Raw genomic sequence first — 15992 nt, 5'->3', positions numbered from 1 at the left:
CCACCCAAGCTGCTGAGCAGAGTCAAGTTGTTTCACGATGACATGAAAGGCACTGTGCAGTTTGATGGAAGCATATCCGACCCATTCTCCATCTGGAGCAGTGTAAAGCAGGGCTGCGTGTTAGCCCCAACGCTTTTCGGAATTTTCTTTGCCCTCTTGCTCAGGCACGCGTTCCACTTGGCTAGTGAAGGGATTTACCTGCACACCAGGTCAGACGGAAGACTGTTCACCCTAGCCCGACTGAGAGCAAAGACAAAGGTCTGCTGCATATTGCTTCATGACATGCTCTTTGCTGATGACGCTGCTGTTGTTGCCCACTTGGAAGAGGAGCTCCAGAGCCTGCTCAACCGCTTCTCATCTGCCTGTGATGACTTCAGCCTCCCCATCAGTCTGAAGAAGACAAATATAATGGTCCAAAGCAGAGTCCCCACCCCTAGCTTGACCATCAAGAGCTACACTCTGGATGTCGTCTCCCACCTTACGTATTTAGGCTCCACCATTATGGACACTGTCTCTCTTGATGCCGAGATTGGGAAGAGGATGGGAATGGCTGCTACCAGCATGGCCAGGCTTACCTCAAGGGTGTGGTAAAACAAGAACCTGACCACTAAGACCAAGTTCATTGTCTATAGAATGTGCATCTTGAGTACTCTGCTGTATGGAAGCGAATCCTGGGCTCCCTATGCCAGTCAAGAGAGGAAGCTGAACTCCTTCCAAATGCGGAACCACCGGTGCATCCTGGGCATCTCATGGGAGGACAGGATGCCCAAAAAAGAAGTACTGTCAAGGGCAGGGATCCCAACAATGCATACTCTCCTGATTCGACACAAACTGCGATGGTTAGGGCATGTACATAGGATGGCCGCATACCAAAAGACTTCCTTTATTGCGAGCTAGAGAGAGGGAAGAGACCTACCAGATGGCCCAAACTGCACTTCAAGGATGTCTGTAAAAAGGACATGAAAGAGACAGGAATCAATGTGGGAACTTGGGAGAGCACAGCGAAAGACAGAACAGCGTGGAAGGTGGAAATCAGGTGTGCCCTACAAAGAGGCAAGGACAACATTATGGCAGCTGCTGAAGCCAGACACAACAAGAGGAAGGCCTGCACAAGGGCACCACCCAACACCTTGGACTTCATATGCCAGCACTGCAGCTGCATCTGCCAGTGAAAGATCGGCCTTATCAGTCACCAAAGAAAGTGCTTCAACCAGCGTGGAATGAAGTGTCAAACCCCGGCACACTTTCCATGGACAACTGTCTGATGGATGCCTAAAAAAAAACTAAATTTTTTAAACTATAACCAGATAAGCTATGATGCATTATCTCTTAGTGTAAAAAAATGTAATTATGGGCAAAGTGCTGTGGAATAAGAATAATAAAACAGGAAAAGAATCAAGGTGGCATCACACCACTTTTGTGCTTATTTATTTTCTGGGCCTCAGACAATATGCTAAAGCTACGAGAGAAGACTTAACCTGATGCGAACGTCTTTAACGTCGGAGTTACCCAGCTCTCTGTGCAGTGGTGCTTCTGTGCTCACTTTCTGGATCCATGGCGTCATGTTCCGAGCACTGTTGCCCAGTGGTGTCATGGCAGTTGTGCATGCAGTGTATGGATTTACCTTTGTGCCTCTTTTTGTGGGACTGTGGCCAGCTATGCCACTGGAGTTACAGCTTGACCTCTTTTGGTGGACTTTTTTGTAATTGTAAAGCGACTTTGGGTGTGAGAAAGATGCTACACAAGTTCAACATATCATCTCCTCTCATTATCTCTAGCCGCTTTATCCTGTTCTACAGGGTCGCAGGCAAGCTGGAGCCTATCCCAGCTGACTACAGGCGAAAGGCAGGGTACACTCTGGACAAGTTGCCAGGTCATCACAGGGCTACTTATTATTATTTCATCTCATTATCTCTAGCCTCTTTATCCTGTTCTACAAGGTCGCAGGCAAGCTGGAGCCTATCCCAGCTGACTACGGGCCAAAGGTGGGGTACACCCTGGACAAGTCACCAGGTCATCACAGGGCTACATAATATTATTATTATTATTATTATTATTATTATTAAACTGGGCAGCATGGTGGTGTAGTGGTTAGCGCTGTCGCCTCACAGCAAGAAGGTCCGGGTTCGAGCCCTGTGGCCGACGAGGGCCTTTCTGTGCGGAGTTTGCATGTTCTCCCTGTGTCCGCGTGGGTTTCCTCCGGGTGCTCCGGTTTCCCCCACAGTCCAAAGACATGCAGGTTAGGTTAACTGGTGACTCTAAATTGACCGTAGGTGTGAATGGTTGTCTGTGTCTGTGTGTCAGCCCTGTGATGACCTGGCGACTTGTCCAGGGTGTACCCCGCCTTTCGCCCGTAGTCAGCTGGGATAGGCTCCAGCTTGCCTGCGACCCTGTAGAACAGGATAAAGCAGCTACAGATAATGAGATGAGATATTATTAAACTTCACAAGACTATATCGACCCAAATAAAATGTTACATTTTAATAAACATATTTTGTAATGACAACAGATTGAACCACTGCAATGTCAGTGCATTGGAAGGAAAGTAGATCAGGATATATAATGTATATTATTTTCTGGGGGGTGGGTAGGTGGGGGGTTGTATATTTCCTCATGCCACTGAAATTAATTTCTGATTATGCCACTATCTGTGTGACACACGGCGTGCTTCTGGATTGTGAATGTGAGTTACATTAAGCACAGATCACAGGTGCTGATTTTTAACCCACATTTCAGACTGTGGTCAAGCCAGCTGAGTGCACGTACGTACAGTACTTTACAGTAACGGCCCTTTGGATGGCTACGCTGTGGATCTGTTGTAAAGTCTATATAGTAGGGAAAAAGTTGAGCAGTAGTGTTCTACAGGCCTTTTCGATATTAGTTCTTCCAGGTTCACTCAAATGAAATGAAGCTGCAGGCCAGATTTGAACCTTGCGTCTGACACTTTTTGATTTGCTAACTTTTTGGCCTTTGGGGCATTTAGGGTGCCAATTGCAAAGTTTGTGATCTATAAGGAACTACTTCTGGTGCTGTCACTTAGTGTGTAAGTAGAGGTAGTGCTCATAGTCAATAGAAAATGGAAATATCGCAATACACGATATGAGCAGCAAAATTGTCTCACCAGTATTTTGTCATCATATTCAAGACAACTTTCAGTCTCATGCCTATTATTTTCCTATAAGCACATGCTCCATTGTGGTTTTGTTTTTAATATATACATCAATGTCCTTATAAATATTCTCTTGATACATTTCCTGCCCCCTTACCATGAGTAGTAATGGAGTTGATCAGTTGGACAGCACTGATGATACTAAGGCAATATTGAAAGGTAACAACCCCACCCCCCACCTCCTGCCATTTTGTTACCCGTTTAATTTTTTTTGTAATAATTATCCATAAAGTGGCAGCATTGTTTGTTAGCTTTAAAATATACTGAAAGAGCAGTTTTTATATCCCTGATACAATGGGAGATGAGCGAATTAATATATGACTCTAGAATGATTTGTGCAGGTGTTTGAAACTCTCCACTGTTAACTGACACCACCTGGAAGTCCTGTTCCCCATTTTATATGCTCTAGGCTAAACCTGTGGGGTAAATGGAGAATGTTTTGAGTTTATTAATATGAAATAAAATATAACAGCATGTGTTTGACGTGGCTAACGTTACACAAGTGTGTAGCTGAAAATGGTTAAAAATAATACGGTGCTTCTGGGTTTCTGCCAAAAGAGAAAAAAAGGTGAATGTATTTTGGTAAAGTTACCGCAAGCTGGCCTAGTGGTTAGCATGTCTGCCTCTTGACCAGGAGATCGTGAGTTCTACTTACGGTCGGGTCATACCAAAGACCATCATAAAAATGCCATCTGGCGAGGCACGCCGTAATAGATGCGAGTACGGATTCAAACTCTCACGGTTACCAGAGGACCAGCCTCCATTGTAACCCCAGCTATGTAATAGACGCGAGGCCGAGGACTACTGTAAAGGAAATCAGCGCCACCTGATGTGTCTTGTGGCATGGGAAGGACTTTGATTTTGTATTTTGGTAAACCGCTTGTAAAAGGTTGTAACAAAATTGTACTGTTGTATCACTATTATTATTACTACTGCACCTAAAAATCCATATCCAGCTGTTTTCATAGTTGCCACTGCCAGTAAGCAGTTCCCGACTGCACAGCTGATATCATGTCCTCCAGTAGTACTTAAAACTAGACAGCCTTTCAGTTTCATAAAATCGGTGAAATTTAGTTCCCTCTGAAATTTGGTCATTGTGATATGTTTATTTCTGCAATATCTAAAAAAAAACCCCAAAAAACAGGCCATTCTGTGGCTGGGAAGTTATTTAATTTGAGAGGATTCCTGAGCAAATAAAGTGCATGAAATCGCTCGCTTCACGCAGTCAAGCAGACAGGGAAAATCCGTGTGTGCATGCACAGGTTTACCACCTTCTTTTTCTTCTTCTTTTGGGTTTTACGGCAGCTGGCATCCACAGTGTTGCATTACTTCCATCTACAGGTTTACCTTTGACCGTGCACTGACAGTTCCATCATTCTGTCGCTAAACGAACAGCTGATCACACCGAGGTGCTCGATGACTGCCAATATTTATTAGTTTGGTCCTGCGTTTCCTTTCCTTCGCAACATAACGTCTTTTCTTCTCGCTTTCCATTACTGTAGTCGGTCTTTCACGTTTCTTTCGCACACTCACGTCCTCAATTTTTCTCTCCTGTTTCAAATTTGTATCCCATAATGCCTTGCGTGAACGGGGAAAGCCCACCACGTCATGCACGATGTAGTATCTTGAGTTGGGTCATGGTGAAGCAGGAAAAAATAGCAGAGAATTTAGGGCCATGTGGCCCTAAATTCATTAATTGGTCTATTTAAAAAATAAAAAAAACCTAATAAAATTGGAAGCCTGCGATTTGAATTCAGTAGCTTTCAACCCACTAAACAAAAATAATTAAATACAGGGAAAATTCTTTTTATGACCTACATTTGAAAAATCTGAAAGTCAGTCTAGCTTTAATACTGAAAAGGTGGAAATGCTAAATGTACTATCGTTTTTCAGGCTATCTATTCTAAAAGATTAAATCATTAATCACAATTATATAGTATGATAAATCATAAGCAGGGAACATCACAGGCCTGGTCACAATGTTGATGCTTTCAAGTATCATTATAGATTTTTGCCATATTGCCCAGTCCTGTGATGTCAATGTTGTCATCATATGGCTATTCCTTATATTTCTGAAATGTTAATATTTTCCTTTATAAAATATTTTCTCTCTTGGCTCGGACCACGTTTGTGGCCAGACGCTCGTGCTCTGTATGTCAAGATTGAGACAGAGACGGGCCTGTTTTAGGAGTGAAAACATGCCGGAGTCCCTCATTGCTCACTCCAATCCACACCACCCACCCACAACCGCTTCACTCAGCCTCCCTACCATATACAGGTGTCAGCTGGTCAGACCCACCCGCAGGCTGCCCCGGAGGACAGTGCGAGTGTACATGTCTCTGTGCATGTTTGCGCACGCAGGCCCTATGGCCATGACTGGTCTCACACGTGGCCACTTACTGGAACTGCAACAGCTGAGACTGACCCTAAATCTGTAGTGCATGTTGGTGTGGAGGTGGCGATGGGTTGGGAACGCTTCCTAACAGCATTTCTCTCAGTGAGGAGGAGTGAACAGGAAGTATAGTAGCTATCAAACACTTCATCTGGCAGCTGCTCGGAGTGTTGCTCTGTTTAGAGTCACGTGCGTCCTGTGTATATGCACTGACCGGGTAATTCAGCAGGAGTGGTTTGGGAAGCGACCGAGACAGAGGGAGGGAGGAACGGAGCGCTGATGGTGCGAGGAGAGAAACGAGGAGCCGTTTCCTTTCCAAGACGAGCTCCATGCCGCATCCATCTTCATCTCCGCTCTCATCTGTCACCCTGCCGGAGCTCACCCCATCCCACTCCCACTTTCCCCCCCCCACTGTTCCTGGCTGGAGCTGCTCTCAGGCCTGATAAATATTTAAGACCGTTTAAGAGAGAAATGAAGGAGAGACGGGGTGGGGTGTCTCTCACTCGCTCGCTCGCTCTCTCTCTCCCCCTCTCTCTGTTTCTCTTCCTCCCTCCCCCGCTGTAATGTAGAAGACTCTGGAGGCGAGTGGAGGGGGTGCGGCAGCTTGGTGCTGGCAGACAGCGTGGCACCGCGCCGGGTGCGTCTGTCGCCGGCTCTGGGCGGCAGGAGCGATGTCCTTCAGTAGCTGGACTGGCAAGCCAACCTTCTCTGCGCCACTGTAACAGGACGTCTGCCTGGCACGCTGCCTTGGTCATCTGTCCAGCAAACAGCTGAAATTTAATTAAGGCCATCTTCCCCACCCTCCTTCCCTGCTTGTGCCACTCCTCCTGCTGGACATGTTCACCCATGGTCTTATTTATTCTAGTATTTCTGGACAGTGCTACGGGTTTTACAAAAGCATGGAAGCTCTGGATCATTGTAATTTTATTTAATTGCCTGAGACATGGTGGTGTCCATTTCTTTGTATTTTTAACTTGATACTTAATTCAAGAAGATAGTTTTCAGGATCTGTGCTACTTTTTTTTTTAAATAAAGAATGATATTGCACTCTTTATTGTACTCCTATTCATTTTTCACTGCCCTACAAACCACCGCAAATTGTAATAAATAAGTTTCAATAACTGATGACGGAAGCCGAGATCTATTAAGGACTATTGAATTTGGAGGTTAGAAAATCTTATTTGACCTGATCAATATCTTCCACAAAGACCTTTAAAGGTAGGTTGAGAGAAATCTTCTGGTCTGGCTCCTCTCTCCAACCCCACACCCTTATTACTCTTCTTTTTTTTTTCCACTATTCCGTTCAATCTTACTATCTTCTTTTTTAGCTCTGAGAATAATCAAGGTCAAGTCACATCAAAATGTATCCGTTTGAATTTAAATTGGATGATAACCCAAGTGCTAGTATGCATTTATATTTCCTCCTGTTTTCCCCAAACTATAGGTCATATCAACCTTGATTTGCATTAAATTTAACAATTTGCTTTCTAGTATGTTTGGAACATTTTTGTGTAAGTTTTACGGGGGAAAAAGGATGTAGGTTTTGCATATAAAAGGGAATACAGTACAAGTTAATTTATTATTACCAAAGAGATCCTGACACTTTTTTTTTTAAACAGCAAAGGTATGCATAATCTAACTCGTGAAAAAGTAATTGTCCCCTTGGTTACTCAACTAACCATATTGACATTATATTGCATTAATAACATTGAGCAGATGCTCTTATCCAGAGTGATGTACAACATACCCAGAGCAACCCAGGCAGCAGTTGGGGTTGGGTGCCTTGCTCAAGGGCACTTCAGCCATTCCTGCTGGTCCAGGGAATCGAACCAATGATCTTTTGGTCTCAAAGCTGTTTCCCTCACCATTAGGCCATAGTTGTGCGTTACATAGTTTAAAAAAAATTCCAAGAGATTTTGGCAAAACGGGGTTAAAATATAAATTCTGGAAAGGGTTACAAAGCCATTTTAATGTTCTGTGACTCCTAACAAAACGCAGCGAGAGCCATTATCTCCAAATGGAGGACACTTGGTACCATAGAGAACGTTCCCAGTAGTGGTCAGCCTGCCAAAATTTCTCCCGAGGACACAATAACATCTCAACCAGGAGAGATCCCAGAAGAGCATCCAAAGAACTGCAGGCCTTTGTAGCGTCAGCTAAAGTCAGCACTCATGACACCACACTAAAAGAAACGCTCGGGCCAAAATGGGGTTCATGGGAGAGTAGTAAGGCGGAAAGCATTGGCAACCAAGAACAACATCAGTGCTTGTTTCAAAAATGCTCCCCAAGCCTTTTACAATAACATTCAAATGACAGATGAGTCACAAGTGGACATTTTGGATGACTTGGATCTGGCATAATGAAAATTAAATTTCACAGACGGAACATCACACAAACGGTGAAACATGGTGTCGATGGGGTGATGGCTGCCTCAGGCCCTGGATGACTCGCATGAATTTTGCTCTACACAAAGATGTGGAAGAGAAAAACTGCTCCTCTCTCTCTCTCCTCTCTCTCTGTGTGCAAGCAAGATGATCCAAAACACAAAAGCAAGTCCATATCCAAGCGGATAAATAGAAAAAGGCTTTAGGAATGGTACTGTCTGACTCCTGACTTAAATCTGTTAGCGGTCCCACCAGAAATTCTGCAGAGAAGAGTGGGCTCAGGTCCTCCTCTACTGCGTGTGATTTATTGCTGCTACAGCTCGGTGCAATAACCATTTAGCTTAAAGTGGGCAATCACTTTTTTGCATGGCTGATATGGGTGTTTGAATTACTTGTCTAAAATAAGGATGTTGAACTAAAATGAGTGAAAATCCTGTTACAGAAAAGTCTTTGTCCCAGCTTTATATCTGACTGCTTGTATTAAAGTAAAAACAATGCAACTTGAAGCAGGGATAATAATGCACTCTTTGCTGGACAAATCTTCATTTCACTAATCAGAACCGAAAGGGTAAAGTGAAAAATAAAGTATCAGATCATATGATATCTTCCCTTTCTGACCTCTCGCTATAGCTCGTCTCTGGCATGATGAGCCGCCTTTCGCTACAGAAGGAAACTGGTTCATGCTTCAGAAACTGGAGTCTCTGTACTACAGTGTGTGTGTGTGTGTGTGTGTGTGTGTGTGTGTGTGTGTGAGAAATATTATTTCTATCCACATTCACTGGATAGGAGTAATCGCATGCTCCGATTGGTTATTCTACTACTAGGCTATCAGCGCACATACTGTGAGTAGAGAAAAACAAAATGGCGGCGCGTGTTGCTGAACCAACCGAGAACGAAATAAAACTACTCGAAAACAAAATACAAAAAAGCAACAAAATATGGAATAAAAGTATTTGATGGTAAGAACATATCTTTTATTATTTTTCAATAATAATAATAATAATAATTATTATTATTATTATTATAGCATTTTTCACAAATTGCTAGTCATTTCGCCAGTTTGTTTAGATTCTAAGCAGAAATTATTTTGTTGGATGTTTTGTATAAAGCTTTTATTTATCAAATTAGCAAAAAATAAAAATGCTCCATTTCTCAAAATCCAGTGAATGTGGATAGAATAAAACAGTTATTCCACTCAATCTCGTCGCACACGGCTTATAGCTGACTCGGCGCACCGTGCCTCGTCAGCTATCAGCTCATGTCCGACTCAATTTCGTAGAATAAAGGCCAATTTATGCTGACAACACAGTCCTCGCAGATGGCGTCTGCGTAGCCCCCCCACCTTCGCAGACGCTCTGCGCGCACCTCCCAAAAATTGTGACCACCGCAGAAGCCTCGCAGACAGCGTCTCAGACGAGGGCTCTGATTAGTCCACTCTACATCCGCTGTACACACACTTCCGCTTCCCTACTTTCCCGGTTTGGTTTGTTTTCACGACCGCCATTTTTAAAAACACGAGCGAAGATGGAGCAGCACGAAGAGCCGTTGATCGAGGAAGTGAGGAAGTACATACATCTATACGACTCCAGTTCTAGTCATTATAAGTAACCGGAGGATAAACACTCCACTAACCACACCCACCAACTACTCCTAGCGATTTCGCGACTTCGCGCCCCCTTGCGTTGTGACGGTGAATAACATCGCGCACGCCTATTACTCCCCGCTTAACGATAAATTACAACTGTCTGCGAAAAGCTATCTGCGAAAGCCTTGTCGCAAGAGCATGCAGAGGCTCTAACTCTTACATAATATACACACAGCACCAGTCAAAAGCTTAGACACACCTTCTAATTTAATGTTTTTTCTTCTTTTTTATTAATTAAGGCACGTCATATCTTAAAGTAATGATAGACTGTCATTTCTCTTTACTTACTTGAATGGTTCTCGACAATGTGGATTCCTAAAGTTGTTGAAAAGGGCTTGATGAGGCACCTGTTAATTGAAAAGCATTCCAGGTGACTATCTCATGAAGCTGGTTAAGATAATGCCAGTAGTGTGCAAAGTGTCCTTAAAGGAACAGTCCACCGTACTTCCATAATGAAATATGCTCTTTTCTGAATTGAGACGAGCTGCTCCGTACCTCTCCGAGCTTTGCGCGACCTCCCAGTCAGTCAGACGCAGTCAGACGCGCTGTCACTCCTGTTAGCAATGTAGCTAGGCTCAGTATGGCCAATGGTATTTTTTGGGGCTGTAGTTAGATGTGACCAAACTCTTCCACGTTTTTCCTGTTTACATAGGTTTATATGACCAGTGACATTAAACAAGTTCAGTTAAAAAAATTTAAACGTAGCGATTTTCTATGCTATGGAAAGTCCGCACTATAATGACAGGCGTACTAACACCTTCTGCGCGCTTTGGCAGCGCATTGATATCTGAGCTCCGTATCAATGCGCTGCCGAAGCGCGCAGAAGGTGTTAGTACGCCTGTCATTATAGTGCGGACTTTCCATAGCATAGAAAATCGCTACGTTTCAATTTGTGTAACTGAACTTGTTTCATATCACTGGTCATATAAACCTATGTAAACAGGAAAAACGTGGAAGAGTTTGGTCGCATCTAACTACAGCCCCAAAAAATACCATTGGCCATACTGAGCCTAGCTACATTGCTAACAGGAGTGACAGCGCGTCTGACTGCGTCTGACTGACTGGGAGGTCGCGCAAAGCTCGGAGAGGTACGGAGCAGCTCGTCTCAATTGAGAAAAGAGCATATTTCATTATGGAAGTACGGTGGACTGTTCCTTTAAGGTAAACGCTGGCTCCTTTGAAGGATCTGAAATATGAAGCATATTTAGTTTTTTAACACTTTTTTTTGTTTACTACATAATTCCATATATGTTCCATGTGTTATTTCATAGTTGTGATGTCTTCAGTATTGCTCTACAATGTAGAAAATAGTCACAATACAGAAAAAAATAGGAATGAGTAGGGGTGCACAATTTATTTATTTATTTATTTATTTATTTATTTATTTTTTAAAATCTGCTGAAATTCTTTCATATCTAATCCTTAGTCTGCCAGTCAGTTATTCCTGGTCTGATTTATTTTTTTTTGTCTTTGTGTAAAGACCTGAAACAGTTCAGTATGATGATGGTACAATAAATAATTAAATCAAAAGGGGACAAATTCTTTTTCACAGCACTGTGTGTATATTTTGTGTGTGTATGTGGCAGGCTACATGGGAGAAGCAGGTCGCAGAAGAAGGAACTCCTCTCATCAGGTACTACAGCCAGTGGAAGAAGTTACGAGAGAAGGAGATTCAACTCGAGATTTCAGGCAAAGAGAGAGTAAGTGTTACTCAACCATAGAATAAGTACTATACATGAACACACACCAATTTATAGCAACATGGCTTCTGGCAAGCCTGGTGTTGGTCTAACTCTGTCCTGTGTGGAAAAAAGTCACGATTGCAGTTGTACTTAAATTTAAATGTACTGTCGATCTGATGAAGAGAAAGATTCGAGTCCCACAGGAAACGCAGATATACTAACCTTACCTTCCAAGTATAGCAGCAGTTTAATGTTTCACACACCACCTCCTGCCTGTCTGTGTGTGTGTGTGTGAGAGAGAGAGAGTGAGTGAGTGAGAGAGCGTACTGGAGTTGGAGCATGTCCATAAGGCGATAATGGAGATGACACCAGGCGGAGTGTTGGCGTCGGGGAAGCGGCAGATTGGCGGAGGAGGCTCGGATGGGGAGAGCGAGGGATGCAGGAAGAGTATTAGAGTGCTCAGGGCTGCGGCCCAGGCTTTGATCCAGAGCCCCCACACCCGGATCTGATTACTCCCTCCTCCCCCTCCTCCTCATGCCACTGGAGCTGCCTGCCGCCACCTCCATCATAGCACTTCTGAAAATCTCTCATACACACACACACACACACACACACACACACGGACACAGACGAGCACTCTCAGATTTCATCTCTTTTTTTTTTTTTTTTTCTTCTTCTTTAAATAAGTGGATCAGTATCAGTTCCTTACAGGGATTCCTAAAAACATGAAACCATAGTGGTATTGAATCTGTTCTTGAATGTGACTGATGAAGCACAGGTTTAGGTTAATGGGCTTGATCTTATGACCTACGTTATTATTTGTGGAGTAACAGCTCGTTTCTTTCCACATAACCAAAGCAAACAATGACAAAACGTGTAATTGTTGATATGGTGAAGTTTTCAGTAAGGAGATGTTTACTTGGTATTTTGGGAAGGAGTCTCCAGTGTCAGTGCTTTGTAACAATCAAAAGTAAAACTATACTTCTTTTTTTAAGTTTTACACCATTGTAAAAGGTCTTTAGGACAGCTGCACCATGCAGCAACTTGCCTTTTTTTTGTATTATTAACTTGGGGAGAGAAAAAAAGACAGGCTGATAAGGGATCTCATCTCATTATCTCTATCCGCTTTATCCTGTTCTACAGGGTCGCGGGCAAGCTGGAGCCTATCCCAGCTGACTACGGGCGAAAGGCGGGGTACACCCTGGACAAGTCGCCAGGTCATCACAGGGCTGACACATAGACACAGACAACCATTCACACTCACATTCACACCTACGGTCAGTTTAGAGTCACCAGTTAGCCTAACCTGCATGTCTTTGGACTGTGGGGGAAACCGGAGCACCCGCAGGAAACCCACGTGGACACGGGGAGAACATGCAAACTCCACACAGAAAGGCCCTCGCCAGCCACGGGGTTCGAACCCGGACCTTCTTGCTGTGAGGCGACAACGCTAACTACTACACCACCGTGCCGCCCCTGATGAGGGATATGCTGTATTATTCTATCCACATTCACTGGATATGAGCAATCGCGCACACTGTTTGGCTACTCTACTGCTAGGCTATTAGCTCATATACCGTGAGTAGAGAAAAACAAAATGGCGGAGCGTGTTGCTGAACCAACCGAGGACGAAATAAAAACACCCACCCCCCAAAAAAGCAACAAAATATGGAATAAAAGTAGTTTATGGTAAGAACGTATCTTTTTTTTTTTTTTCCAAGAATTATTATTATGGCATTTTTCACAAATTGCTCCTGTCATTTCACCAGTTTGTTTACATTCTAAGCGGAAATGATTTTTCCAGATGTTTTGTATAAAGTTTTTATTGATCAAATTTTGCAAAAAATAAAAATGAATGCTCTGGTGCTCAAAATCCAGTGAAAGTGGATAGAATAAAACAGTTATTCCACAAAATCGAGTTGTACATGGCTTATAGCCAACTCCGCACTACGCGCCTCATCAGCTATCAGCTCATATCTGACTTAATTTCACGGAATAACTGTTAAAGCGAGACGGCCTTTCGATTTCATAAAGCCGGTGAAATTTAGTTCCCTCTGAAATTCGGTCATTGTGATGTATGTTTGTTTCTGTAATATCTAAAAAATATATCAGGCCGTTCTGTGACTGGGAAGTTATTTAATTTGAGGGGATTCCTGAGCAAATAATGTGCATGAAATCGCTCGTTTCACACAGTCAAGCAGACAGAGGAAGTCCATGTGTGCATGCGCAGGTTTATCGGAGTCGTCGTCGTCGTCTTCATCTTTTGGGTTTTACAGCAGCTGGCATCCACAGTGTTGCATTACTGCCATCTACAGGTTTACCTTTGACCGTGCACTGACAGTTCCATCATTCTGTCGCTAAACGAACAGCTGATCACACCAAGGTGTTTGCTGACCGCAGATATTTATTAGTTTGGTCCTGCGTTTCCTTTCCTTCGCAAGATAACGTCTTTTCTTCTCGCTTTCCGTTCCTGTAGTCGGTCTTTCACGTTTCATTCGCACACTCACGTCCTCAATTTTTCTCTCTTGTTTCAAATTTGTATCCCACAATGCCTTACGCGAACAGGGAAAGCCCGCCATGTAATGCATGACGTAGCATCTTGTATTGCGTCATGGTGAAGCAGGAAAAAATAGCAGATCATTTAGGGGCCACGTGGCCCTAAATTCATTAATTGTTCTATTTAAAAATGAATAAAATTGGAAGTCTGTGATTCGAATTTAGTAGCTTTCGGTCCATTAAACAAAAATAATTAGGTGTTAGGGGAAATTTATTTTTATGACCTAAACTTGAAAAATCTGAAAGGCAGTACAGCTTTAATTATCAACATCTGAAATTGCTCGAGACGTTGTTTTCTTTAAGATGTATTAAGGTCTAGAAATCACACATGGAAAGAAAAAGCTGTTATTAGAACCACTACTCCAACCCAGATGCAATTATTATAATCAAGTATTAAACTTAATATGGAGGAAAAGGAAATTTATGACCTCAGTGCTGCTTAATTGTGCTTTTAATGTTACCAGTTATAAAGTTTTTTCTTCAAGCTTGTCATTTTAAACCTTTTTTTTTTCTTTTGTAGATGGAAGACTTGAACCTCCCTGAAATCAAACGCAAGAAGATCCAAGAGAAAAATGAAGACAAGAAAGAGTTCAAGGGGCTTTTCGAGTCAGACAGTGATTCAGACAGTGGTGAACTCATCCAAAAGCGTAAAGGTAATGTTTTTAAATTTCATCTGCATGTGTTTTCTTTCGACATCAGCATCAGATCAGGCTCGCCAGTTAACGCAATCCTGTACACCCCCCCCCCACCCCCACCCCCCCAAACAAAGCCACAGCAGTGTCTGATAGGGGAGAGGTGGCAGAGCAGCTAAGGGCTTTGTTCAAGGGCACAGCACTTTCACACACAGTTTTCAGACACACACACCGTTGGTAGACTTGAGACAATCGCTTGAACTGATTTCCACAGGTGTTCGGGTGATTCCTTAGGTCATAACTCAGTCTGCTGTACATATGCTGCGAGTTTCACATTTTCAGCCGTGCTCTGTTCTCGTGTCATTTACTGGGTCAGTCAGGAGAGGACTCCGGGTTAAGGGTTGAGATCTAGACCTAAGGAGCATGGTGCTGATTTGTGTCATTTGTATTTGCTGCACCAGGACTGCATTAACCTTTTTCAGTCCAGTTAACCGTACAATTCAGGTCAAATGAGGAATGTGAGCTGATGGAGCTTATCATTTTTCTGGAGTATAGAACAAGCAGGTAAACAGTTAGTAGGTGGGGGGGGGGGGGGGGGGGGGGGTATGGGTAGTCTGGTTAACACCAGACCATATCACAAGTGAAATATGGTCTGGAATCCGCCTATTGAATTTCTCGTAGGGGAGGTGTGGTTTACGATTGTCAACGGCCGTTTATTGGACGTTGTGAATGTCTATCCTTTGGCGTATACGTAGCCCATGGCCAATCATGGCAGTTGTACCCGGTGACGTAGTTAGAGTGACGAAGAGGCGAAAGACTGTAACGCCAAACACTGTTCTTTTTTTTTAAAACAAACTTTCGCTCTAAACTATTCAGAACAGTGTCTAAAGCTTGATCGAAAGTTTGGTTCGTATCGCTCGCCGCCATGTTAAATGTGATCCGTAAACAGTCCCAAATAAACTACAAGCTTCCGTTTGTCGAGTAGTATGCGTCACCGTCTTTCCACCCCTCCCCACTCTCTGATTGGCTCCCTAACTCAGGCGAGCCTTTAGACCATAGTTTCCATGCTGTCTTTTCAGATCGGAACGATTGTGCAAAGCAGCATGGGATTTCCCAGGCTAGGGTATGGGTGTAGACATACTGTAGAAGCTGTTCAAGCCCCTTAATTATTTCCTTCACTTTGTTCCATTACAGTTCCACTGTAAAACGTATTAAATTAATTTTGTTTCCTCCTTAGTCTGTAAAAAAATACCTGAATGAAAAGGCATAAACAGATTTTACCAAGGTTGTTTTTATTTTTCATGGAAAAAAATGTTTCAATATTTTCCACAATTCCATTTTCAGAATGATTCAAATCCTCTGCTCTGGCACTCAACATAGAGCTCTGTTCCTTCCGATTTCTAGTGGTCATTCTGGAGATGTTTCTATTTGATCAAAGTTCATCTATGATAAATTCTATGAATTGGATGTGATTTTGGAAGGGCGCATTTGTCTGTTTCATGTCCCACAGCTGAGTGCATGTGAAAGTAAAG

The 15992-nt window shown here is 43.1% G+C and overlaps 1 protein-coding gene across 3 annotated transcripts in view; it reads left to right on the top strand.

Annotated features, from left to right (window-relative positions):
• noc2l (NOC2-like nucleolar associated transcriptional repressor) overlaps positions 1–15992 on the top strand; it is a 152046-nt gene that overhangs the window by 117592 nt on the left and 18462 nt on the right. For all 3 annotated transcript variants that reach the window (XM_060938295.1, XM_060938296.1, XM_060938294.1), the window contains exons 16-17: positions 11177–11290; positions 14349–14481. In XM_060938295.1, the coding sequence (XP_060794278.1) occupies positions 11177–11290; positions 14349–14481 (247 nt within the window). The remainder of the gene's footprint in view (positions 1–11176; positions 11291–14348; positions 14482–15992) is intronic.

Source organism: Neoarius graeffei, chromosome 13 (assembly GCF_027579695.1).
Source record: "Neoarius graeffei isolate fNeoGra1 chromosome 13, fNeoGra1.pri, whole genome shotgun sequence".
NCBI classification, from domain to species: Eukaryota; Metazoa; Chordata; class Actinopteri; order Siluriformes; family Ariidae; genus Neoarius; species Neoarius graeffei.
Note: the sequence above shows the minus strand (reverse complement) of the source record. Positions and strands in the feature narration are given on the sequence as shown.